Raw genomic sequence first — 27,713 nt, 5'->3', positions numbered from 1 at the left:
GGGGTAAAGGCAAAAGAACAGAAGACAGATTTTAGGAGGTGGAATGGCAAAGGATTTGGTGATCGACTGGTTAGGGGGAAAGAATAAAGTCCAGAATTAACCACCGGGTTATGGTTTGAACAACAGCAAGAAGAGCTGAATTTTTCCAAATAAGAATTATCTATTTTGAATATGTTTTTTAAATTTTTTAAAATGTTTATTATTTGAAAGAGAGAGAGAGAGAGAGAGACGGAGACAGAGACAGAGACAGAGAACAAGCAGCGGAAGGGCAGAGAGAAAGGGAGATACAGAATCGGAAGCAGGCTCCAGGCTCTGAGCGGCCAGCACAGAGCCCAACACGGGGTCCGAACCCACAGACCACAAGATCATGACCTGAGCCGCAGTCGGCCGCCCAACCGACTGAGCCACCCAGACGCCATTTTGAATATGTTTAAGAGTGACTTAACTATGCGTATTGTTCAGTCTCAAGTGAGTTAAGCAAGATCATACCTAAATAGAAGTTGCATTGTTCTATGGAATAAAATGTTCCCCCACTGCTACTTGCAGAGATAAGTCACTATTAACATTTAAAGAGAAATGTAAAAGGTTCTAAAGTAATGCTTGTATTTTTCAAGCATATTTTTAGTTCAAAAGATAAAAACGTTCTAAAATATTTTTCTAAATATTTTTATCTATAAAAAGATATTTTTATTTTTAATTAAACGTAAGAACATACTAAACCTTTAGAGTGACCAACTTTTTATTAGGATACCTTGAAAAAATACGTAGAAGGATGAAAAAATTAGCAGTAAACAAAAATTCACGTTTAAATTAGATTATGGTGGTGTCCCCCTTTAAGCTCTGGCGGCCAACTCTTGCATGGCCCCCACTCCCCATGGGCTCTTATGTTTAAAAATATGGATAAAGCACTATGAAAGAAAATTTTATCACAAAATACTAGACTACTTTGAAATAAAAAAGTCATTCTGCTATTATACTTTCATTGCTGTATTTCCACGGACTCAAAATGAATTTTGCAAGATAATTTCTTTTTCCTCAATGAAATACCTGCTTACTATTTAACCATTTTAAAATATAGATGCAAATATTTACTAAATATATATTTTTAAATAGACGCAAATCACTTTATTTCTAAAAAAGCTTAGTACTATTTAGAATCATTAGAATATTTACATTTAAATACTCCAACATAATCTATGTGTATTAAGCAAGTAGGAGCTCTGACAGAAAACAGTCTGATTTGGTTTTATAAATAACGAAGATGATTTAAAATGTAAAAAACTGAGCTTACAAAATATAGCTCAAACCACCTGATTTTTTAAAGTCATATCAGCCATCTACTTCTAAAAAGTCCTTATCAAAGCTATTTCTTAAAACCCAACATTTACTAACTCAACAGATGGGTTTTAAAAATGAGGAATGTAATTTTACTTTCAACTCACTGATTATATACTCAACTGGCAGCTTTAAAAAAAATAATTTTAGAATACATGAAGACCTGAATTAAACCATTTTCAGCGTTTTTCCAGGATTGTTTGCTAACTGGCTTGTTTTTACATATGAGCTTTAAACAGATCTATCACAGGTAGAACACAAAGATAATTACTTGCGACTATAAAACCTTTCAAGGAAGCTCCCAACATCACATCACTGCTTCTTCCTTTTCTTGTAAGAATCATTACTGTGAACTCGAACTCGCTGGTACACAGAGGATGCTATTTTCATGCTGTCTTTCTTTGTAAATGTCTTGTCTAATGCTCCAGGTTTCCAAAGTAACAACTGTGCATCTTCCCCTCCGGTTAGCAAAGAATCATCCTGCATATTCCAACAGAAAGAACGGACTGTAGCAGCATGCCCTCCATGAAGGCTGGTCACATGGATCAATCCTGCTGTAGTACAGCTCAGTAAGTGAATAATTCCTGTGTTTGTTCCCCCAACAACAAACAATTTGTCCATTTTTTCGTGATACAGGCCACCAACCAAATAGTCCAAAATGCCTCCTTTCACATTAATTACTTCTCTGACATCCTGGATGTTCAAACGTGTAATTGGTTCATCAGTATCCAGATGATTAAGATCCCACCAACAAAATCCTTCATCGTGTGTCATGCAATAAATCTGTTTATAGTCCTTCCCAGACCAACCAATACAGCTTACGGAAGAAACAGAGTTACAGGTCGTAACCAGTGCATCTTCTTCATTATCAATACTAATATCAAATACGTTCACCAGGCCATCAGTTGAACCGGAGACCACCATGTTGGGATTGCTGGGATGGAAGCGTACTTGAGTGACGTCATCACTGTGTGTCTCTGAATATGCTCCAAGTGGGTCTTTAGAAGTAGACAAATCCTGAGAATTAATTCTTGCATCCCAAAATACCAGCAATGCATCATCATCAACTTTTTCTGTACCAGCGCAAATGATGTGATCATTACAGCTGATATCAAAACTAATGAAAATATTGGAAGGGTAACCCTTGAACAGCTGGACAGGTTTTTCACTGGCTAATCGAGCGTCCCAACATTTTACAGTGCCGTCAGTACATGATGAATATATATTGTCACAAGAATTTGCAAATTTGACTCCATTGAGAAGTCCAGGATAGCCACGAAATTCTCGTAGTATGTATAACCTCTCTTTATCATAGATTCTGATTGATCCGTTAGAACATAAAACAGCGATCAAGCTTTCTTTTTCTGCTTGTACGGTTTTTGATGCATCTATGCCCAGCAGGTAAGTAGGCTCTGTAGTCCCCGAGGAACGTTTAACAATGTTCAGGTTAGCGAATTGTTCCTCAATCCTCTCCATGTCAGGAGGAGCACTCAAAGTGCAGTACAAATCTGTAAGAAAAATACAAAAAACTAAAATTAAACCCAAAGCTTCTCAAAATTATGATTAAATCAAGAACATTTCCCTTTTAGGGCTGGCACAAAACAAAAGAAAAAAAAATAAAATCTATTCTTATATTTTAATCTTTCCCTGCCATGATATGGCTAAAACTTAGTTGCCTCCTTCTGGTTCAATCGGTCTTGAATACTGAATCTACCATATATGCTTTATGCCAGTAAGAGAATTTCACAACATATATAGGTGTTGCTCAGCAGTTCCTTTCAGCTTAAACTCAATTATTGGTTGTACTCCTAATTCTCAGCATTCTCCACTTTGGGATCATCTTCTCCTGGCCCTAGCTGCCTTAATGTAACTTTTAGAATTTAAATCTAGTTGTGAACGCAGAAAAGTGGTCCTCCAAAGATGTCTAAGCCTTCATCCCTGAAACCTGTGAATGTTAGAGGTTTCCTGGCAAAGAGGAATTGAGGCAGCTAATCAGCTGACCTTTAAAAAAAACTTTTTTAGGGGCGCCTGGGTGGCGCAGTCGGTTAAGCGTCCGACTTCAGCCAGGTCACGATCTCGCGGTCCGTGAGTTCGAGCCCCGCGTCAGGCTCTGGGCTGATGGCTCAGAGCCTGGAGCCTGTTTCCGGTTCTGTGTCTCCCTCTCTCTCTGCCCCTCCCCCGTTCATGCTCTGTCTCTCTCTGTCCCAAAAATAAATAAAAAAACGTTGAAAAAAAAATTAAAAAAAAAAAAACTTTTTTAAATTAGTGAAGTATAATTGGCACACAATGTTACATTAATTTCAGGTGTACAACACAGTGACTCACAAGTCTGTATCTTATGCTCACCCCAAGTGTAGCTACCATCTGTCACCATACATTGTTACAATACCACGGACTATATATATTCCCCATGCTTTTTTACCTCTGTCACTTACTCATTCCCTAAGTGGAAGCCTGTATCTCCCACTCCCCTCTATCCATTTTGCCTACCTCTCTCCACCGCTCCCCTCTGGCAACCATCAGTTTGTTCTGTGTATTTATGGATCTGTTTCTGCTTTTTGTTTTTAAAATTCCACATATAAGTGAAATCATATGGTATTTGTCTTTCTCTGTTGGACCTATTTCACTTAGCATAATAGCCTCTGGATCCATCCATGTTGTCATGAGTGACAAGATCTCATTCCCTTTTTTGTAGCTCGGTAGTATTGTAAATGATGCTGCAACAAACACAGGGGAGCACATATCTTTTTAAATGAGTGTTTTCATTTTCTTTGGGTAAATACCCAGTAGTAGAATTATTGGGTCATTTGGTATTCCTATTTTACATTTTTAAAGGAACCTCCATACTGTCTTGTACAGTGGCTGCACCAGTTTCATTCCCCCCGATAGCAGTATGTGAGGGAGACACGTGGGTGATTCAGTCGGTTGAGTGCCTGACTCTTGATTTCGGCTCAGGTTATGATCCCAGGTTTTGGGATCAAGCCCCAAGTTGGGCTCTGTGCAGAGTGTGGAGCCTGCTTAAAATTCTCTCTCTCCTCTCACCTCTCTTCTCTCTGTCCCTCCTCCCCTGCCTGCACACACTATCTCTATTTAAAAAATAAATTAAAAAAAAAAGTGCATGAGGGTTTCTTTTTCTCCACGTCCTCACCAACACTTGTTATTTCATGTCTTTTTGGCTCTAGCCATTCTGACAGGTGTAAGGTGATATCTCGTTGTGGTTTTGATTTGCATTTCCCGGTGATTAGTGATGTTGAGCATCATTTCCTGTATTCATTTGCCATCTGTACGTCTTCTTTGCAAAAATGCCTATTCAGATCTTCTGCTCATTTCATTTGGATTATTTGGCTTCTGTGCTGAGTTGTGCTTATAGCTGATCTTATAATAGGGAGATTATTCTGGATTAGCTGGGTGGAGCCAATGTAATCACTAGTGTTTTTTGTTTTTTTTGTTTTTTTTTTTTAATGCTTATTTTTAAGTGAGAGAGACAGAGCAAGAGCTGGGGAGGGGCAGAGGGAGAGGGAGACACAGAATCCGAAGCAGCTCCAGGCTCTGAGCTGTCAGCACAGAGCCCAACGTGGGGCTCAAACCCACAAACTGTGAGATCATGACCTGAGCCAAAGTTGGACACTTAACCGCCTGAGCCACTCAGGCTCCCCACCAGTGTTCTTAAAAGTAGAAGGAGCCACCTGGGTGGCCCAGGTGGTTGAGTGTCCCATTCTTGATTTCAGCTCAGGAAATGATTCCAGGGTTGTGGGATCAAGCCCCATGTCGGGCTCCATGCTGAGCATGGAACCTGCTTAAAATTCTCTCTCTCTCTCTCTCTCTCTCTCTCTCTCTCCCCCTCTCTCCCCGCCCCTCCACTCTAAAATTAAAAACAAAAAAAAGTAAATGGAGGAGGCAGAACATGATGAGAATCAGAGATAGGTGTTGCTATGTTACAGCTACAGAAAGATACATTGCTGGTTTGGGTGAAGAAGGTCAAGAAGTGGCTGGACTCAGGGTGCCTGGTTGGCTCACTCAGTTAAGCATCCAACTCTTGGTTTCAGCTCAGGTCATGATCTCACGGTTTGTGAGATGGTGCCCTGAGTAGGGCTCTGCACTGACGGTACAGAACCTGTCTGGGAGTCTCTGCCCCACTGCTGCTCTCTCCTCCCCCTCAAAATAAATAAACATTTACAAAAAAATTAATGGGTGGCCTCTAGAACCTAGAAAAGGCCAAGAATTGTTCCCCTTTAGAGCCTCCAGATGGAAATGCAGCCCTGGCTAACACCACCATTTTCACCCAGTGAAATCTAATTTGGGTTTCTGAACCCCGGAATTATAATATAATAAACTTGTGTTGTTTCAAGCCACCAAGTTTGTAGTAACCTGTTACAGCAACAATAGGAAACAATACAACAGGGGTTCCCAGTATGAAATTCTGGAGAAGTACTTCTCAGGCTGTAGTAGCTTGTAAATGGTGGAGCTGGAATGTGGACCTAGGCACTCTGTCCAAGGACTGTGCTCTTCATGACCACGCTAGATTGTCTATTTTTTTCTTTCCTCCTCTTTCTTTCTTTCTTTCTTTCTTTCTTTCTTTCTTTCTTTCTTTTTCTTTCTTTCTTTCTTTATGTTTACTTTTGAGAGAGAGAGACAGAACGAGAGCAGGGGAGGGACAGAGAGAGAGAGAGAGAGAGAGAGAGAGGGAGACACAGAATCCAAAGCAGGCTCCAGGCTCTGAGCTATCAGCACAGAGCCTGATGCAGGGCTCGAACCCACAAACTGTGAGATCTTGACCTGAGCTGAAACCAAGAGTCAGCTAGCTGCTCAATGGACTGAGCCACCCAAGCACTGCTATTTTTTTATTTTAGAGAGAGACAGAGTGCACAAGCAGGGAAGACAGGCAGAGAGAAGGGAAGACAGGGAAGGGAGAGAGAGAGAGAGAGAGAGAATTTTAATTTTAAGCAGGCTCCATGCTCAGCACAGAGCCCAACACAGGGTTCAATCCCATGACCCTGGGATCATGATCTAAGCCAAAATCATGAGTCAGATGCTCAACCAACTGAGCCACCCAGGTGTCCTAGGTTGATGAGAATTTTAAATAACCAAGTTTATCATGCCTTTTAGCTAACAGTAATTTGTAGGACTATGAACATGCTCTCAAGCAGAACAGTAGTGCTGTACTCCTTCCCTCCAGTACATTGCCTGGAGAGTCTGTTTCACATTGGAAAAGTTCCCTGTGTGGCTTTAATTCAATGGATTCTGGGGGTTGATGGGACAGGCAGAGCGGGCCCCAGATTAAATACTACAGCAAACTTAACACTTTAAGACTGTAGCAATGATAATAATCACAGTGGTTGTCCACATGATACACTGTTCAAATAAGGATAGAAGGAAGGAAGGAATGGAGGGAGGGAGAGAGGGAGGGAGGAAGGAAAGAAGGAAGGAAGAGGAAGAAAGGAAGAAAAAGGGAGGGAGGAGAAGGAAGAAGAAAGATATTAGAAGTAAGGTAGGTATATCTTACAACAATCTCAAACTATAGAGCTTATATTCATTCACAGATACAAACAGTAAAATAATTCAATCTCTTATGGGGAAACATGAAAACCTCTACTTCTGTTTTAACACATTCATTTGCAAGTGAATCATATTTGAAATATAACCTTCCAAGGCTAGGTAGTTAATTCTTAATTTTACATACTAATGAATCATTCTAAGATGATATATACTTTTTCTTCTACATATAGCCCTTATCTGAGGTTTCTTTGCATGACCCACTTCCCAGTCCCGAAGAGAAGCCATAGGATCTCTTTTCTTCCCACTCTATACTCTCGCTGGGTAACTTCTGTCACATTCACATTTCAAGCACCACTACATGTTAATGATCTCATCTATTTACAAATCTATATTTCTGTCTACTGGCCATTTCTCCTTACTGTATCCCACTACACTCCAAAATAAAAGTGATTATTTATGCTCCCCCTCCCAACCCCACCAAGCCTTCCCCTTAAAAACAAACACAACGTACACTTCACAAATTGTCTCCACTTTGGTCGACGGTATTAACAGCATGACAGCATTCTCATCTACTCAGTTAAGCCAGAACCTCTGCGATATCTAATTCTCATTGCTCAGGCCTCTCATCCAAACAATTTCCAAATCCTACTTTTGGGCTGCAGGATGCTTAGGGAAGTATTAAGTTAAATCTATTTCTGTAGATCAAAACAATATTGACAACCTCATATGATTCAATCTAACAAAAACATATGAAAAGAACACACAAGATTAACCATAATTTTTCTCTATTTGTTTCTGTTAGATGCATAAAAGGAAGATTAGCATTCTAGATTTCAACAGGCTAGTGAGAGCCGCGTGAGCCTTTCTTATGTCAACATATACACACACACACACCCAAGTGGAAAGGGGTGCAAAAAGAAGGGGACAGACAAGAGTACTAAAGAATACGGAGGAGAAAAGAAATGAAAATAAGCCACAAGGGAACAACAGAGAAAAAGGAATGTACAAAAAAGGCGGGGGAAGGGGGGGGGTACTGCCCCAGCTCTGGAGTCATACACAGGTGAGGTGAGACAATCTAAGAAGAGATCCAGATAATGGAAGTTTAGTAAAGTCTAAAGCTATGCATGGCTAAAAAGAAGTTTTCTTCATTTTACAAAGATTGCCTGTTACAGTTAGCTAGCAATCATAGCCACTTTAAATATGGGCCTAAGGATGCTGAGAATAGAGGTAGAACAATTACTAATATCTCATCTTGAACCACCTAGTGCAGATCAGGAAACGGCAGGACCTCAAAACTGCTGTTGTGGTTCTCGCTGGGATACAGAGTTCTCACGCCTGAATATGATGCAGAGGGTGGAAGATGTTTATAAAGATGACCCAAAACAAACATCTCAGGACGAGTTTTAAGGGGGTGAGAATATTAAATTCTTGATGAACTGCCATCTTGGAACACATTAGATGGAAGTGCTGACCAATCTCTTATCTCAACAATTATCCTTAGGGGCAGTGGGGTGGCTCAGTCGGTTGAGCGTCCGACCCTGGATTTCGGCTCAGGTCATGATCCCACGATTGTGGGATTCTTGGGATTCTCTCTCTCAAATTAAATAATAAAAATTGTCCTGAGATAATTAACAGTTGTTTACTTAATAGCAAAATCCCTAAACATAAGTATGAATTCCTCATCACTTGTGTCTTAATAAGATTTAAGTTCTTTAATCAATTGAAATACTATTTCACTTTATTTCCTATTAAAATAAAACCAATAAAATGTTCTTTCTGTATATGAAGTGCATCCCAAACGTATCTAGCTGCAACTAGGTATTGCTCTTATTCTAAGCTGGCTAAGTTTAAGTATAAAATCTGAAGGACAGCCTAGCTTAAATATTTCTATAATGGAAGAGGAAATAGCTTTCTTTTCCACTTAAATAAAAAGCAAAAAAAGAAAATAACATATATTTTACATCTCTTAAACTATTGACTATGGGGTGGCAGCCATCTGTAACTTGGCATCATGGCTGTCCTCGGACCTCTGGTGAAGCCCAAGACTGCTAAAAAGAGGACCAAGAAGTTCATCTGGCACCAGTCAGACCGACATGTCAAAATCAAGCGCAACCGGCGGAAACCCAGAGGCATTGACAATAGAGTGCGCAGAAGACTCAAGGGCCAGATCTTGATGCCCATCGTTGGTTACGGGAGCAACAAGAAGACAAAGCACATGCTGCCCCGTGGCTTCCGGAAGTTCCTAGTCCACAATGTCAAGGAGCTTGAGGTGCTGCTGATGTGCAACAAATCTTACTGTGCAGAGACTGCTCACAAGGTCTCCTCCAAGAACCATAAAGCCATTGTGGAAAGAGCAGCTCAGTTGGCCATCAGAGTCACGAATCCCAATGCCAGACTGTGCAGCGAAGAAAATGAATAGACAGCTTATGTGCATATCATATTTGTGTTAATAAAATCATAAAACTACAAAAAAAAAACAGAAAGAAAGGAAACTATTGACTATGAAAGGCACTATACCAAAGGTCTTCTGCATATTATTTTGCATGAAATCAGAAATGGAGGTATCCTTAGAAATACATATATTTAGGGGCGCCTGGGTGGCGCAGTCGGTTAAGCGTCCGACTTCAGCCAGGTCACGATCTCGCGGTCCGTGGGTTCGAGCCCCGCGTCAGGCTCTGGGCTGATGGCTCGGAGCCTGGAGCCTGTTTCCGATTCTGTGTCTCCCTCTCTCTCTGCCCCTCCCCCGTTCATGCTCTGTCTCTCTCTGTCCCAAAAATAAATAAAACGTTGAAAAAAAAAATTAAAAAAAAAAAAAAAAAGAAATACATATATTTCTGGGGCACCTAGGTGGCTCAGTTGTTTAAGCGTCCAACTCTTGATTTCGGCTCAGGTCATGATCTCGAGGTTCGTGGGATTGAGCCCGGCATCAGGCTCCGCATTGACAGCAAGAGCCTGCTTGGGATTCTCTCTTTCTCTCTCTGGCCCTCCCAGCTTGGCTTGTGCTCCCTGTCTCTCTCTCAAGATAAACAAACATTAAAAAAAAAAAAAATACATGTATTTCTATCTTGCAGGTATGAATGTTCACCATACGTGAAAGATTTGACAGCATAAGCATATATACTTTTATACTTTTACTACTGAAGAGTAACAGTTGTATGGGAAGTATATGTTGGACATAAGACTAGTTTTCTTTTGAGACAATTTATCAGACTTGAGTCAGAAAAACTTAATTCCCCACAGCTGAAACTTAGTATTGCCCACTTACTATAAGGAATTAGCTATGATGACTGGGATGCAGAGGTCCGGCAAATGTCCCAAATGTAGGGAAAAGTTTAATGGGGAAAAGGCATTCAGGAATGGGCATTAATAAGTTCACAATCTACACTTACAATTTAACTACAATGCTACACTGCATTTATCAAATTAGGCAAGGATAACTGAGACTCACAGAGAAGAAAATAATCATAACTAGAGTTCAACGAATGCTGGGCTCTGTGCTACCAACTTACTAGTTTTTTGTTTTTTTTTAATCATAATCATTTAACCTTATAGGATAGGGATTATTATCCTCATTTTTTAAAAATGTTTACTTATTTTTGAGGGAGGGAGACAGAGGACCTGAAGCGGGCTCTGTGCTGTCAGCAGAGAGCCCGATGGCGAGGCTCCAGCTCACGAACCATGAAAATCATGGCCTGAGCCGAAGTCAGACGCTTAAGCAGCTGAGCCACCCAGGAACTCATTATCCCCATTTTACAGACGAAATTGAAGCTCCGAGGGACTGAGTACTTGTCAATGCTCTCACAGCCACTAAGGTGAGGATGTGGGGGGAGTTTGGTTCGAAACCCAAGTTGTAACTTCAAAAACCTGAGAACCTGTGCTCACTCTAATACTATGCTGTTGCTCTTCAATGTAAGTACTGAAGCATTAATGTCAACTATAATTAAGGAACATGCCTATTAGCCTTTGAGAGGGGGAATTACATGTTAACCCCACATATAAGCAGCGGAGAAAGAAAGGGAGCAGGAGGATTAAAAAAACACATACTGGCCTGGAAAAATATTACAATAAGCAACCATCACTTACTCATTATTTTTGTGTGTCCCCCTTTTCTTTCGTTTTAAACTTCTTATTATGGAATTTGTATGGAGTAGAGAATATGCACCCATCAGCCAGCATGAACAATTACATTCCTCAAAAGTTGTGATTAGGATTGGAGGGTCCCTTATACATCATATATTATTTGAAAGGCAGTTAAGGAGCTCTAGTGGACAGTATGATGGAACCTCTCCAACTCATCCTTCTCTCCCTCCTCCATGTGGCATCAACATGGTTTGAAGACTTGACCCTAGCTCCAGGGGCAGATCCTGATTAGCCTAAACCAATCACAGTAATTCTATCCTTTTAAATCAGTAATTCTATCCTTTTAATTCTATCCTTGGTTCAGAAACTTATATTCTTGCCAATCTATTCAGTATTCTCCTTCCAACTATAATTTGTTCAGACGTGCAACACTAATTCTAAAGTGAACCCAATTCAACTGATGGGAAGAACTTTTCTTCCATTAGTCCATGTTAATGAGATTCTACATTTTCTATTTAAGTCAGTTTGTAGCAGAGTTTTTATTAATGCAGCCGGAACCACTCTAACTAATTAAATATAATCAAATAAAGTCTTGGGTGTATCACCGAGTACTCACTTAAGGTAAGAGGCTCCTATAAAGGAAGATTTAGGGAACATATTTTAAGAAGTCAAATTTCATTCACACTGAACAGAGGGACCTTGATCTTCTGTTCCCTTTAAAACATCTATCCTCTCCCACACCCCATCTTTCAAATTTCTTGTCCAAAAATAAAGGGAAAAAATAAAATACACAAAAAACTTCACAGAAGACTCTATAAAAGATATCTTTAGAATCAGGGATCCTACCATTAATACAAAGCAAATCTATATTTGCTCTACAAAATAAAAAAACAACCATTGAAATGATACAATGTTTAAAAACAATGTAAAACTCCATCTGGTAAGTTTCCGTATATTTTTTAAATGTATTTATATTTTTTAATATCTAAAATAGTCATATGGTTTAAAATTCAAAAGGTTCCAAAACTAATGTCTTGGCTTGTCCTCAAGCCCCTTTCCTCTCCCTGGAGGCAACAAATATTGCCAGTTTCTTCTGAATACTTTCAGAGATTATCAATTTGAAAATAATGCAGTGAAGTTATTTTCAGCTTATCAAAAAACTGTGAGTGTGGTACAACAGAAAAAGCAATAGGCTTAAGAATTAAACATCCTGGGGGGCTCAGTCAGTTAAGCATCTGACTTCGGCTCAGGTCATGATCTCACAGCTCATGAGTTCGAGTCCCACGTCAGGCTCTGTGTGGACAGCTCAGAGCCTGGAGCCTGCTTCAGATTCTGTGTCTACCTCTCTCTCTCTGCCCCTCCCCCGCCCCCCCTTAAATAAATAAATATTAAAAAAAAAAAAAGAACCAAACATTTTGGGGTGCCTGGGTGGCTCAGTCAGTTAAGCGTCTGACTTTTGATTTCAGCTCAGGTCATGATTTCACAGTCATGAAATCAAGCCCCGCTGAGCACAGAGCCTGCTTCAGATTCTCTATCCCTCTCTCTCAAAAAAAAAAAAAAAAAAAAAAATTAAAAATTAGAAGGGAAAAAAAAAAAAAAGAATCAGGGGCACCCGGTGGCTCAGTCGGTTGAGCATTCAATTCTTGGTTTTAGCTCAGGTCATAATCTCACAGTTCAAGGGTTCGAGCCCTGCATCACTGCACTGTTAGTGCAGAGCCTGCTTGGAATTCTCTTTCTCTCTCTCTCTCTGTCTGTCTCTCTCTCTCCCTCCCTCCATCCCTCCCTCTCTGTCCCCACCTGTCTCTCTCACTCTCAAAATAAACAAACTTAAAAAAAATAAAATAAAAAAAGAATCAAAGATCCTAATTTCATGCTCTTGTTCTGCCACAAACTAGCAAAGTCATCATAGTACAAATTACCTGAACTCTCTAAGCCTCAGTTTCCCCATCTTTAAGTAGGGATAAAGCAGTGCTTGGCTGGCTGTCAGAAGAGCATGCAGCTCTTGATCTTGGGATCGTAAGTTCAAGCCTAAGGTTGGATACAGAGATCACTTAAATAAATTTAAAAAAAATAACGTGGAGATAAAAATGGACACTCTCAATATTGAGTACCTATTATGGCTAAGTACTATGCTAAATGCTGGAGATTCAGATCAAAAACATATTTGCTGTCTTTAAGAAGTTAGGAGACTGAACAGTAAACAATTACAATATAGTATAAGAACAGGGGTAATCACAGAATACAGGAACGCAGAAGTATTAGAGGGCACAATTCTTGGCATTAAGAAAATAAGCAACAAATGTTAATTTCCTTTCTTCTAATGAACTTTCATGTGCTTTGCATTCATTTTATTTCATTTTACATTCAAATTTTAAAAAATTATAATTCTTAAAGCTTTTAAAATAGGTAAGCAGTCTCAGTTACTTTTATATTAAAACTTTTTTTAGGGGCGCCTGGGTGGCGCAGTCGGTTAAGCGTCCGACTTCAGCTAGGTCACGATCTCACGGTCCGTGAGTTCGAGCCCCGCGTCGGGCTCTGGGCTGATGGCTCAGAGCCTGGAGCCTGTTTCTGATTCTGTGTCTCCCTCTCTCTCTGCCCCTCCCACATTCATGCTCTGTCTCTCTCTGTCCCAAAAATAAATAAACGTTGAAAAAAAAATTTTTTTTTTAAATTAAAAAAAATAAAAACTTTTTTTAAAAAATGAATCAATATGCAAAATTTCATGAACACTAGTATCAAACAAATAATTCTCAAATCTGAATAAACTACTAACATATCAAACTGAGCTGGTGCTTTTTAAGATTTTATTTTTCATCTTATAATGAAAAATACACTTGTAAAGAGCAAATAAACTTCAACATGTTTTATAAGACGATAGATACAGTTTCACTGCTATAAGTTTATCTTTTAGTTAGGTACTAGTCAGAAAAGCTTAAGATCTAACCTATTAAAAATACCCTTTGAGCTCCTTGAACAAATGGCTGATTCTAGGTCTGGGGCAGGGAAAATTCAAGATCAGCAGAGAGCATCAAATAATGCCAGAAAGTAAAGTAGTGCTAAATACATAAGTAAGTAAGTAAGTAAGTAAGTAAATAAATAAATAAATAAATAAGGCACAGAGCCAAGGTCTCCCACTGGTCACACTAGACTAATTTGAACAGCAAAATAACAGTTACATTGGATTATAATCTCAAGAATAAAATACTCATGAATCCATACAGATAAAAATAAATGCCTATATAAGTAAATAAACAAGGGAAGAGGGGCGCCTGGGTGGCTCAGTCGGTTAAGCGTCCGACTTCGGCTCAGGACATGATCTCGAGGTCTGTGAGTTCGAGCCCCGCGTTGGGCTCTGTGCTGACAGCTCAGAGCCTGGAGCCTGCTTCAGATTCTGTGTCTCCCTCTCTCTCTGACCCTCCCCTGTTCATGCTCTGTCTCTCCTTGTCTCAAAAATGAATAAAACGTTAAAAAAAATTTTTTTAAAACAAGGGAAGAATTCTAAGTAATTTAAGGAGATATACCTCCTCCAGGAGGTGGAGCTTAATTCTCCTCCCCTCCAGTACAGACTAGTCTTAATTACTTGCTTCAAAGAATAGAGTATGAAAAGAGTAAAAAATAGTAACTTTAAGTAGAGGAACCTGGAAGATATCACCTTACCCAACTGATGAAGGTTAAATCGTGTTGATGTCACGTGCCCCCTGGTGTGACATGATGGGAAAGATCCTTCGCTTCTGTGGCATTCTTCCCCCTAATCCATCACCCCGGTGGAATCATGAGAAAACATCACACAAACCTACATTCAGGGATATCCTACAAACACCTGGTTGGTACTCTTCAAAAGTTTCAAGGTCATGAAAAATAAGCAAGATCTGAGAGACTGTCACAGTCCGGAGGAGAATAAGGAGGTTTGACAACTAAATGTGGATGTGGTATCCTTGACTGGACTGACCAGAAAAAGGATATTTGTGGAAAAGCTGGTGAAATCCAAACAAACTGTATAGTTTAGTCAATAGTTTTGTACCAGTGTTAATTTCTTAGTTTGGGTAAATGTTACCAAATTTGGTTTGGAGACATTAACATTAGGGTGAAGGGTATATAGAAACTGTAGTATCTTTGCAACTCTTCTAGAAACCTAATCTTATTCAAAAAACACTTTTTTAAAATGTTCTTGATACACATCATGGACGTTTGGAGGGATAAGAAAGGATTTTACATACATACGTGCTAGGAATGTTGCTATGCCAAAAAGCTCTTGTGTCAATCTCAATTCCAGACCTGAGATAACTCAGGCCAGTCATGAAGGCCACCACCAACCTCTCCCCCAGTCAGCTCTCTCTTTTCATTATAAAAATATAAAAAATAAAATCGAACACTCCCAGATTTGGAAAGAAGTCAATTGAGGAGGAAGGTAGGCAACCTCAGAAACACTCTACGAAGTAAATACCCTTACTTACTAAACCGCAGGAGCTCAGCAAAGAGGGCTGCTAGGGCTTACTGTATTTCTAAAGTCTATGCTACTTGTGGGAAATGAGAAGCAGCTCACAGGAGTGGGATATACCCAGGACTTGGTACAGATCTCAGAGGAGAAAACAGAGACCAGGGCCCCCAAGGTTTGCCTCAGTCCCAGTGACTAGTTTTTGCAAGTGGAAGTACATTGTGTCATGTTTGGGCCAGGTGATCCGGAAGTGGTGTGTCTTCACCTTCTCTTCACCTAACTGCTGGCTGGATGCAGAGGACTTCAGAGCCCTCTGGTTGAGCCATAAAATGAAAGGGTTTGAGCCCTCCAGTCATCACATGAAAGGCTACCTGCTCACCAGAAAAACCTACGTCTGAGTATATCCATCAGTTGTGTAGATATCTGAAACATATAGTTTAAAAAACTGAAAAACAAAATGACCCAACCTCATAATACTATTCACATTTTCTTTAGGTTAAATCCAAAGTGGGGGGGGGGGGGGAGGGCGCCTGGGTGGCTCAGTCGGTTAAGCGACCGACTCCTGATTTCGGCTCAGGTCATGATCTCGTGGTTTATGAGACTGAGCCCCACATTGGGCTCATGCTGACAACACAGAGCCCGCTTGGGATTCTCTCTCTCTCAAAATAAATAAACTTAAAAATAAAAGGGCAATTAATTTCTTATACTAAAGAAACACCAGACCTTCAGCACTTACATTTTATTTTTTATTAAATCCAAATTAAATGTAATACTACTTAGAGAAAATGTATAATATACCATCCCATTTTAATAAAATCATTCCTATGCACATTTATGCTCACTCTATCTGTATATATGTGCAGAAAGATCTCCAGAATAACGTTCGTAAAATGTATTTCAAATATCTGGAGTGCATATGTGTACATGTGCACGCACATGGGGGTGTGTGTTGTCTTTCTAGTACTTTTCTATATTGCTAAATTTTTTTTTTAATGTTCATTTATTTTTGAGAGAGAGACTGAGACAGAGCGCAAGTAGGAGAGGGGCAGAGACAGAGGGAGACACAGAATCCGAAGCAGGCTCCAAACTCTGAGCTGTCAGCACAGGGCTTGACACGGGGCTCAAACTCACAAACTGTGAGATCATGACCTGAGCCAAAGTCGGTCACTCAACCAACTGAGCAACCCAGGCACCCCATATATTGCTAAAATTTTTAATAATGAACAACTAATATACAGTAAGGCTGGTTTCTGAACTCAAGCATTCTTGTTCCAGAGCCCACAGTATTAACTCCTATATTATACTTCCCCTATAATAAGGCACACCTACAGATATGTAACATTATACATATATGTGCATTATTCATAGACGTATATGTAATAAGTATACTTCAGATTTTATTTATTTATTTATTTATTTATTTATTTATTTAGTAATTTCTATGCCCAGTGTGGGGCTTGAACTCACAACTCCAAGAGTCACATGCTTTACCAACTGAGCCAGCCAGGCATCCCAAGTACATATCATATTTTTAAAAAATAAGGGTGGGGGAGGCTGGGTGACTCAGTTGGTTAAGTGTCTACCTCCTGACTTTGGCTTAGGTCATGATTTCATGGTTCGTGGGTTTGGGCCACATGTCGGGCTCTGTGCTGGCTCTGCCCCTCTCTCTGCTCTTGCCCCACTAGTGCGTGCGTGCACACATGCTCTCTCTCTCTCTCAAAATAAATAAACTTAAAAACAATATGGGTAGATGATGTTAGCTGTATAGTAAGCATATATCATAGTTATTTTTTAAAAAGGGGGCGGACTATATTAATAGAGCACTTGGAAGGAGTAGCTACTACTGTCATGTATTAATGGCAAACATGAAAAATCTAATGGGAGCCACAAAAATCTCTATGCTGGATATTAAAGAAGCTTATTAGTTATCAAGCATATCTAATGTCAGCGTATCTGTTAAATTTTTTTTTTTAACGCTTATTTATTTTTGAGACAGAGAGAGACAGAGCATGAATGGGGGAGGGGCAGAGAGAGAGGGAGACACAGAATCCGAAATAGGCTCCAGGCTCTGAGCCATCAGCCCAGAGCCCGACGTGGGGCTCGAACTCACGGACTGCGAGATCGTGACCTGAGCTGAAGTAGGATGGTTAACCGACTGAGCCACCCAGGTGCCCCTAATGTCAGCCTATCTGAAGCAAAACTGCACAAGTAAAACTTAGGAAGCTGGTTATTAATATTTATTTCAGAAAAACCAGGAAGAGTGAAATAGTCACTCCTATTCAGTATCAGTATGTCTTAGAGGAAACAATACCTTGGGATAAAAAGTATGCATTGGTTTAACTTCAGCAGAACATCTCTCAGAAAACGTTTATGTCAAAAATTTAGACAAATTTGTGTGTGTATTTTAAACTAACACAGAACTGGCTTTGAAACAATTTGCCAAAGAGCCATTTGTTTTCAATTGGGAAGAAGTGCTGAATATTGAGTGGAAGGTATGCTAAACTGACATCTGCTACAACTTCGATGTAATTTTAAATATCATATTCATTAATGACTGAGACTAAATGTCTTTGTAAATTAATCCTGCTTAGTGAGTCTGAATATGCTATTCTTATTCACAGGAATGTTCAAAGATACTGGCTGCAACAACATATGGCATCTCATGCATTAAATACACTAAAATTCGTAGGGAAAGCAGAGTTTTTAAAGTGCAGGAATCTGTTACCAAGGAAAAGGGGGAGGGGGAGGAGGGAATGACACACACACTTTCTCATGCAGTCGGGGATACAACATTCAAGTATCAAGTTCCAGATATAACATTCAAGTATCTTTTTAAAAACAAAGACATTTTTCTCAGTAACATCCTGCACTAATTTCTCAAGTAAATCTTCCACCGAAAAGTCACGCTTTGAAGTAAATCTATGAACGCCCTGCTTCTTTCAACAAGAACAATTAACTGTGTTTGCCTTTCCAGAACAACCAGCTGGTTAACCAAATAGAGACAGAAACCAAACTTCCCCAGTCACCAGATGTCTTAATTTGGAACAGTTAGTAGCAGTGTGGAATAATCCAAAATTTTGAGTTGGTACTATATGTTTACTACTTCTTTTTATAAGTCTGAATAGACGTTTTTAAAAATTAAGCACATGCATTCTCTTTAATAACTGCAAAAAACGGTGGGGGATAAAAAGAACCAATCCCTAGAGGCCATAACAGAATGATGTTAACATCTAAGAACCAGCCACTTGCATATTATGTTATAGTTAGAAATTGATAAGCAATATCAACATTAAATCTGCTCAGAAGTCCTAAAGAATGACCCTTTTCAATAATTCAAAACCAAATCTTGAAGGATGGGAATGACAGGCCTAGAACACACTGGATTCAGCGAAGAACACAGGCAAAGTCCTAGCTTTCATTGAGGCCAGTGGGGTGACAGCTATTAGACAAATAACTAATTATAATAATGAAAAGTCAAAGTGGTATGAAAAATAATACTGGTTAAGGCCATAAAAATGAGGCAGGACAAGCCTTTTGGATTCAGTCATTAAAGGAAAATCTCGGGGTGCCTGGGTGGCCCAGTCAGTCAAGGGTCTGACTCTTGGTTTCAGCCCAGGTCATGATCTCACACTCAGTGAGACTGAGCCCTGGCGCTTAGGCTCTGCACTGACAGCACAGAGCCTGTTTGGGATTCTCTCTTTCTCTCTGCCCTTCCCCTGTTCATCCCCTGCTCAAAATAAATAAATAAACTTCCAAAAATAAATAAAGGAAAATCTCTCCCATGAGGTGACATTTCAGCTGAGACCAGAAGGAAATGAGGGTGTGGGCTAAAAGCCTCCTGGGCAGAGAGAAACAGCAAGTGGTCCACAGCAGCTGAAGATGAGTCAGAGAAGGAAAGTGGTACAGGAAATAAGGTTAAAGAGGTAGCTGGAGACAAATAAGGGCTTTGCAGGGCCACGGTCGGAACATTCAATTTTATTTATTTATCTTTAACGTTTATTTATTTTGAGAGAGAGAGAGAGAGAGAGAGAGAGAGAGAGAGAGAGGCGGGGGTGGGGGGTTGGGGGGGGGGGGGGAGAAACCAAAGCAGGCTCCAGGCTCTGAGCTGTCAGTACAGAGCCCAACGCAGGGCTTGACCTCATGAACTGTGAGGTCATGACCCGAGCCGAAATCAGATGCTTAACTGAAGGAGCCACCCAGGCACCCGTATGTTTTATTCTTAAGTGAGAAGGAAAGCCAGTTAAGAGCAGGTGAGAGATGTTTGTGGAGGGATTCCTCTGGCTGCTGCCTAGAGCATAGACCTTGGGGGAAGAATGGAAGTAAGTGAAAGGTTTATGCAAAATTCTGGGCAGCAGATATAAAAGAGAGAAATGGCTGGATACAGGCCACAATTATGAAAGAGGAATAAACAGAATTTCCTGATTAGACTGCAAGTAGGGTATGGGGAGAGGTGACAAAGATGGATGATTCTTAGGTTTCTGGCCTGAGCAACAAGGCCAACGTTGGCATGTTACTTTTAGGGTAATTACAAGTTTTTAAGAAAATTACAAGATGGTTAATTAGATAATTAGACAAGTATCCAATTGCTTAAATAGTCTTTACTGATCGATCGTGGTATATTAATACACTGGAATTCTACATGGCAATAAAAAACCATATACGACTGGTACATGCAACAATAATGGAAGCATCTCAGAACTGTTTAGTGACAGAAGCCTGAAACAGAAGGATACTATTATAATTTCACTTACACAGAATTTAAAAACAGGCAAAACAAGTCTAAAATGGTAGAAATCACAATACTGGTTATCTTTTGAGGGGGATACGGACTGGGAAGGACAACAGGAGAACTTTGTGGGTGGTGATTATGCACAGATATATGCATTTGAAAAACAAACAAACCATCATGGAGGAGAATGACCCCCTGCTTCCACCATGATTCTCACCTTGAGTGAAAAGCATCAATGGCTGAAAGAGGAAGAAGACAGTGTCATGAAATCCCTTATTTGGCATAGGTAAGCAGGGCCTGCTAAAAGTTGACAGTGGAGGAGGAACAATGAGGAAAACTCTTCAGCATACCAGGCGCAATACTAAGCACAAGATATTAACAGCCCACCGCTGAAGAATTTCAAGTCTGTAGTGTACTAAAGGTAACCATAACAACAACAAAACCTAAGCCAGCTCACCTACTGATTAGACTATTCAATCCTTAACACTAACAGTCTGATAGAAGCAGAGATGTGTCCACTTCCAGGAATAAATATTTTTTACCTCAGTATCTACTATTCTTCTACATACAATACCCAGAATTCAATTAAAAAAAAAAAGTAAAAAAAGAAAAAAAAAAGAGACGCACACAAGCAAGAAAAAAACAAATTGTCAAGAAATAAGGCAATGACTAGAAAAGACATGGAGATCACCCAAATAATGGACTTTAAAATGATCATGAATTGGCTATTAAAAACAAAACAAACAAAAAACAATAAATGATGGTGAGAATGTGAAGCAATTGGAACCCTTATACAATATCAGTGGGAATGTGAAATGTAGCAGCCTGTGAAAAAGTTTGGTAGTTTCTCATAAAGTTCAACATATGTTCATGCAAATATTTGTATAGGATTGTTCACAGTAGCACTATTCATAATAGCAAAAAACAACCCAAGTGTTTATTGATGGATGAACGAATAAACAATATATGGCATACCCATGCAATGGAACATTATTCTGCCATAAAAAGGAATGAAGTCCTGCTAAATGTTACAACATGGATAAACCTTGAAAACATTATGTTAAGACCATATATTTAACACAAAAGACCACATATTGTATGATTCCATTTATATGAAATTTCTAGAAGAGGCAAACTTGTACATCAAAAAGATTAACGGTTGCCAGGGGCTGGGGAAGAGGGAAATTTGAAGTGACTGCTAAGAGATATAAAAAAACTATGGGAGTCAGTGGACAAAGAGTGACATTTTTAAAGCATTCAAAGAAAAGGAAAATTTGTCAACACAAAGCTCTATACCCAGCAAAAATACCTTTCCAAAAAAAAAAGGCTAAAAGAAAAACAATCAGAAAAAAGCTGAGAGGAATCATTGCCAGTAGTGTGCAAAATAAGAAATGTTAAAGAAAGTTATTCAGCCAGACAAGTACTAGAAATCTAGATTGACATGAAGGAATAAAGAGAACTGAAAATGGTAAATATGAGGGTAAATTTAAGACCCTGTTCTTCTTTTAAAAATCTCCTCGGGGCGCCTGGGTGGCGCAGTCGGTTAAGCGTCTGACTTCAGCCAGGTCACGATCTCGCGGTCCCTGAGTTCGAGCCCCGCGTCGGGCTCTGGGCTGATGGCTCAGAGCCTGGAGCCTGTTTCCGATTCTGTGTCTGCCTCTCTCTCTCTGCCCCTCCCCCGTTCATGCTCTGTCTCTCTCTGTCCCAAAAATAAATAAACGTTAAAAAAAAAAAAAATTAAAAATAAAAATCTCCTTAAAAAACAATTGGCTGTTTAAAGCAAAAAATACTAACAACATATTAGAGTGTTATTAAAAGTCAAATACATGACAGCATTAGTAAGAGGACGGGAGGGAAGAAATGGAAACATATGCTGCAATATATGTTCTTACACCACAATTTGTTATCACATTATCTAAAGGCAGACTTTATAGAAGTTAAAGAAGTACATTATTATATATATTATATAACACATATGACATCATATTATATTATATATATAACTATCATATTATATATATGATATTATATATTATTTGAAGGTAGACTTTACACAAGTTAAAGAAGTGCATTGTAAACCCTAGAGCAACAACTAAAGGAAAAAACAGGTAAAATTAGCAAACTAATAGTAGAGATAAAATGTAATTATAAAAACACTTAATCCAAAAGACAGCAAGAAAGAAGAAAAAAGGAACAAAAAACTAAAGAGAAAAATAAAAAAATCTAGAAACAACTAGCAAGATGGTAGATTTAAATCCAACCATATCAGCAATTACATTAAATATAAATGATCTGAATATCTCAATTGAAAGGCAGAGATTCTCAGGGGAAAGAGGCAAGACCCAACCATATGCTGATATGCTGTCCAAAGGAAAACTATTTTAAATATAAAGCAGATTAAAAGTAAATGGATAGAAAAGGATATACCATGCAAACATTAATAAAAGGAAAGCTACAGTGGCTTCTTAATACCAGACAAAGGAGAAGTCAGAATAAGAAATTGACTCAAAATTGATCATAGATGTAAACATGAGAGCAAGAACTACAGAATTCCAAGGAAAAAAATAGGGAACCTATGACCATAAGATCGGTGGAGATTTCTTAGAATACAAAAAGCATGTACTAGAAAAGAAAAACTTGTTAATTGAAATTTAAAACTTCTGCTTTTTGAACGAGAGTGATATGGGGGACAGTGCATATGATGATTTCACAGGAGGTGAGATAGTTTGCTGAAAGGTGTTAAGTGTGGTGTGAATGTGAGAGTGTCCTGACAGACTGGGGTACAAAGATGGTCAAAGAGGATCCCATAACTATCTCTTTGGTAGCTTTAACTAAAGCAGCAGTAGTAGGTAAGTAAGGTGTGGTGGGTGTCTTCAGGGAAATGAATCTAATTTTTGGGTGTAGTAACTCAGATGTCAGTGATAGCCCCTGCGTTTTTGGGTAAGTACTTTAAGGGCATTCCCTTCTCTCTCATATACAAAAAGGAAAGAGGGTAGCTGATAATTTGTGTATCCAAGGGCAGGGGGATTTATTAAGCTTTCCTTCAAGGTCTTAAAGATCAAACTATCTTGGTCATCCCAAACAATGGGGTATACTCCTTAATGAACCAACAAGGAGAAATTTGGGGTCCAATTATGACAATAGCCAGCTAGCCCAAAAAAAAACCTGTAAGTGACATTTGCCTTTAGGGTTTGGAAAGTTGAAAATGTCTTGAAACCTTTAAACTAGGTACAGTCCCTGTTATGAGATTAAATGTCCTAAATATCAAACCTCAGTTTGGAAAAATTGTAATTTTTCCTTTGAGACCCTATGTCCTTCAATGGCTAAGATTTTCAACACGTAAACACTCTCTTTTTGTGAGGAGCATTGGAAGGGCAAGCAAAAAAGCAAATCGTCCACATATTGTAGTAATGGAGACTTCAGAGAATTTTGTCATTTAAGTCAGCTTCTAAAACTTGTGAGAAGATATACTCTCAGTGAAGCCCTGAGGCATGACTGTCTAGGAATACAGTTATCCTTCCCAGGTAAAGGCAAAAAGATATTAATTATCCCTACCAACAAGGATCTTTTAAAATCCATTGCATAAGTCAATCAAAATTTAAAAAAAAAAAATGCTTCTAGTAGGAATGGATACCAATAGCATGTGGAGATTAAGGATGACGGGGAGGCAGGGACTTAGAATGTTATCTATTGCCCTAGGTCTTAGACAAATCTCCATCCTCAGCCACTCAATTTTTTGCAGGCAAAATAGGGTATTATGAGGACTGGTGCAAAGGGTAACGAGTCCTTGAGACTTATCATCCTCTGTAATAAGCCTTATGCCCTGTAAGCTTTATTTATAGGATATTGTTTTTTTTGTTGGGAGAGTTTTTTGAGGGGTCAATCTGGATCTTAATGGGAGGGGCAATATGAACTCTGCCTACATCTGTTAACGATTTTGCCCAAAAAGTGGGGGTTACCAGGTTTAACAGCGGGGACGAGTCTGAAGTTTAGACTTCCTTGGCTTGTAGAGTGCAAGTAAGGGCAAAGAGGATTGAATTTTCCCAAGTGTTGGGATTTAAACTCAATGGTTATTTCCCTTTTGAGAGAAAAAAAAATGGCAACATTAGATTTCTCCAGAAAATCTCCTTCTAATGTGTGGGAACTAAATCATTGAGGAGAAATGGGTAGCTCAACTTGCCAAAGTCCCAGACAAAAACATATGGGCTTAGAAACAGGCACACATTGTGGTTTATTTAAGACCCCCACTATCTGGGGCACCTGGGTGGCTCAGTCAGTTAAGCGTCCGACTTCAGCTCAGGTCATGACTTCACGGTTCATGGGTTCGAGTCCCGATTCAGGCTGTGTGCTAACAGCTCAGAGCCTGGAGCCTGCTTCAGATTCCATGTCTCCCTCTCTCTCTGCCCCTCCCCTGCTTACACTGTCTCTGACTCTCAAAAAAATGAATAAATGTTAAAAAAATTTAAAAAACAAAAGACCCTCACTGAGCATACATATTTTATTTATTTTGATTTTTCTTAAGTTTACTTATTTTTGACAGAGAGAGAGAGAGAGAGAGAGAGAGAGAGCAAGCGTGAGCTAGGGAGGGGGCTAGCTCTGAATCTGAAGCAGGCTCCAGGCTCCGAGCTGTCAGCACAGAGCCTGATGCAGGGCTTGAACTCACGAACCGTGAGATCATGACCTGCGCCCAAGTCAGACGCTTAACCAACTGAGCCACCCAGGCGCCCCCTGGGTGAGCATACATATTACAGAGGAAGACTCTTTAATTGTAGTGTACTCTTTCAGTGTAGCTACTGATAGTGTAGCTCCTGAGTCCATTTCTAGCAATCTGTTTTCCAATGGCCAGGTTTTTTGCAGTAATGACATAGTTCTAGAAGATGGCTTTGGAGTTTCAATATTGGAAACCTTAGAAGTTACCTTTCCAAGGTAAAGACTCAAAATATTAGTTGTCTTTTTTTCTGGTGTCATCCTCTAGGGTGCAAGTAATTGATTAGCCAGATTGACAAAGTCAGGGATGCACACTGTCTCCCGTTCTATATAGGTTCTTTTGACCAACAGGAAGTCCTTGTTTGGGCCATTCACGAGCATGGAATTAAAAGCCACCAGCGTGGATTCAACATCTATGGAAAGTCCAGAATTTTAAAAAATGATGTAGAGTCTGCTTTATTAGTCATGGACAGATTTGGTAGGCTTTTGAGTGTGTGCCTGAATTTTGTTCCAGTCCACGGGTTTGGGGAAGGCCCTAGGAATGGCTTCATGTGGCCTTTTGTCCAGTCTGCAAGCCTGATCATATAAAAGGGTTGGTGGTTGATTTAGTTTAAACTCTAGAGATTGTTTGGGATTTCCCCAAACAGCAGTTTTAATCCATTGCTACACTTTGACCTTCTCTGATACGCATGTGGGCTAACTGATAAGAAATGGAAGAGCAGTTTGGCGAGTTATACTTTCAATAATGAATTCCTCAACAAATGCATGGAGACCCCAGTTACCTTGGGAAAATTCTTATAGTCCTAACTTTGGCCTTTGTCCATGGAGTGTAGGAAATCTGGGGTGGTTTAGAATCCTCAGGTTTAATTTTGAAAGGGAAGGTTTTAATGAGATCAGTGGATGAGGTTTCAGTAATAGGAAAGAAAGGAAGTTTAGAGAGAGGGTAAAGGGTTAAGAGAAGGCAAACAGGAAGATAGAGGAGGTAGAATAGTAAGGTTAGGAAAGACCTTGGTTAGCAGCAAGAACAGGCCTCCGGTGTTTTCTTCTTACACATTGTTAGTTATTTATTTGCTTTAATTTAGCAACAGTATTTTGTAAGTAGGCAATTTTAGAATCCTGAACACATTTGGAAGCTTCCAGATACCAATTAAAATAACCATCCCACTTGGATTGTTTAGTATTGTAAACATGGTCTTCTAAATCAGTTCAGAGAAAAATAAGTTTGGGGAGATCAAAGTTTCCACATAATGGTCACTGGAGTTCTAGGTTATCCTTAGTAAAACTGATTTAGTCAAACGTGTGTGAGGAAGGGCTGTAATTTTTTAACATAAAACCAGCGAGGGTTCCCCAAGGGGGGCCACCCTTAGAAAATGCAGATGACTGGGATCCCATTATCAGAAATAAGAGTACATACCAGAAGGACAATCCGCCCTTCTCCAGATCCCAAATAAAGTGAGAGAGCTCTACCAAAGGAGGCAGCTCAAGACCTGAGAGGAAACTTACCAAACTGAAAGTTACCTTGACTTGTACAAGCTATGAGTGCAAAGGGCTCAAGTGCAGGAAACTCACTTATTTCTGGAGGTTGGTGTTCCTGGTGATCACCTTCTTCAGATCTCACTTTGATACCATGTAATGTCTACCTAAGAGAAGAGAGATAAACTAAGGCAAAGTCGAGTTGCCAGAAACGGAGTTTATTCAGGAATAGTAGAGGAACTACAACTTGGGACATTCAAACGTCAGCAAGCTGTAGGAGTCCGCTGAAGGTTTTACTTGGGTTGCTTTTATGGGCAAGGAGTGTAAGAGGGGAAAGACCAGCAAGGGGCCAAGCAGCAAGTTCACTGGCATGAAGATGGAAGACATTCTTGGTGTATGCTCATTGGTCAGAGGATAAATTTCAACCCTCTATAAATCAGATTATTTGTGAGAAGTCAGTCTCAGTCTTTTGAGTTCCATTTTCTGCGGGTGCATGTGTGAGGTTCTCCACTTCATATCCTTCAGTTCCATTTTACATTAAAAATTTTCCAGTTTTATCCACATCAAGCGCAAGGGACACGTGGGGATGCCCAGAGGTGGATGCACAGCAGACATTTGGCTACAACAGGCTATAGCTTGGCGGAAATGTATGGAATTGGGTCATCAGATTACAGGTAGTAGGCAGTAGTTAAAAACTAGGAAAGTGGATAAACCTTCTGAAGGGAAATTATGCAGAATGCTATAAAACAGCAGGTCAAAAGTGGAACTCTAGAATACCATTGTTTAAAGAACAGGCCGACGAAGAATAAACTACAAGGGAGACAAAGAACAAAAGCACCAGAGGAAAATCAGAAAAGTGGCCAACCAACAGCTAATAGTAACTGATCATTAATATCTAGATCCAGCATCGGCCTCTTCATATGCATTGCTTCATTTAACCCTACCCAAAACCCTAAAAGATAGGTCTGTTTATTACTGCTTTTTAGACTAGGAGACTGAGGCTTAGAGAAATAGGCCTTGCATGGTAGTTTAAGAGAATGGGTATATGCTCGGGTTCAAATCCTGGTGTCACAAGACATGTCTTTCAGCTTCCTATTCTTCAAACAGGGGTAACAGTTGCAACCTCAGAGGGTTGTTAAAAAGAATAACTTAATTACTACATCCTAAATGCTCAGAATGATGCCTGATACAGAAGAAGACCAGTAAGTGACCTAGAAGAAAAAAAATTTTTTTTCATTTATTTATTTTTGAGACAGAGAGAGAGACAGAGCATGAACGGGGGAGGGGCAGAGAGAGAGGGAGACACAGAATTGGAAGCAGGCTCCAGGCTCTGAGCCATCAGCCCAGAGCCTGACGCGGGGCTCGAACTCACGGACCACGAGATCGTGACCTGAGCTGAAGTCGGACGCTCAACCGACTGAGCTACCCAGGCGCCCCTAGAAGAAAATTTCAAAGAAA

At 39.7% G+C, this 27,713-nt stretch overlaps 2 protein-coding genes across 2 annotated transcripts; one reads left to right on the top strand and one right to left on the bottom strand.

The window, feature by feature from the left end:
- Positions 1 to 735: 735 nt before the first annotated feature.
- WDR89 (WD repeat domain 89) lies at positions 736 to 26,458 on the bottom strand. The gene is made up of 2 exons (XM_047079820.1): positions 26,352 to 26,458; positions 736 to 2,843 (listed from the first exon to the last, which is right to left on the bottom strand). The coding sequence occupies exon 2, from the start codon at positions 2,809 to 2,811 to the stop codon at positions 1,648 to 1,650; it is 1,164 nt and encodes a 387-aa protein (XP_046935776.1). The 5' UTR covers positions 2,812 to 2,843; positions 26,352 to 26,458; the 3' UTR covers positions 736 to 1,647.
- On the top strand, positions 8,843 to 9,250 carry LOC124512330 (60S ribosomal protein L32-like). Its single transcript, XM_047079821.1, has one exon. The coding sequence runs from the start codon at positions 8,843 to 8,845 to the stop codon at positions 9,248 to 9,250; it is 408 nt and encodes a 135-aa protein (XP_046935777.1).
- Positions 26,459 to 27,713: the final 1,255 nt, after the last annotated feature.

The sequence above is a fragment of the Lynx rufus genome, unplaced genomic scaffold (genome assembly GCF_022079265.1).
Source record: "Lynx rufus isolate CCGP_SWC_20201006 ecotype Redwood Valley unplaced genomic scaffold, mLynRuf1.p SCAF_17, whole genome shotgun sequence".
Classification (NCBI taxonomy): domain Eukaryota; kingdom Metazoa; phylum Chordata; class Mammalia; order Carnivora; family Felidae; genus Lynx; species Lynx rufus.
The sequence above is the reverse complement of the archived record's forward strand: the minus strand, read 5'-3'. Positions and strand labels throughout refer to the sequence as shown.

Bases quoted from the DNA above. Each gene is read 5' to 3' on its own strand.
- WDR89 (XM_047079820.1), bottom strand. From the start codon at position 2,811: ATGGAGAGGATTGAGGAACAATTCGCTAACCTGAACATTGTTAAACGT.
- LOC124512330 (XM_047079821.1), top strand. From the start codon at position 8,843: ATGGCTGTCCTCGGACCTCTGGTGAAGCCCAAGACTGCTAAAAAGAGG.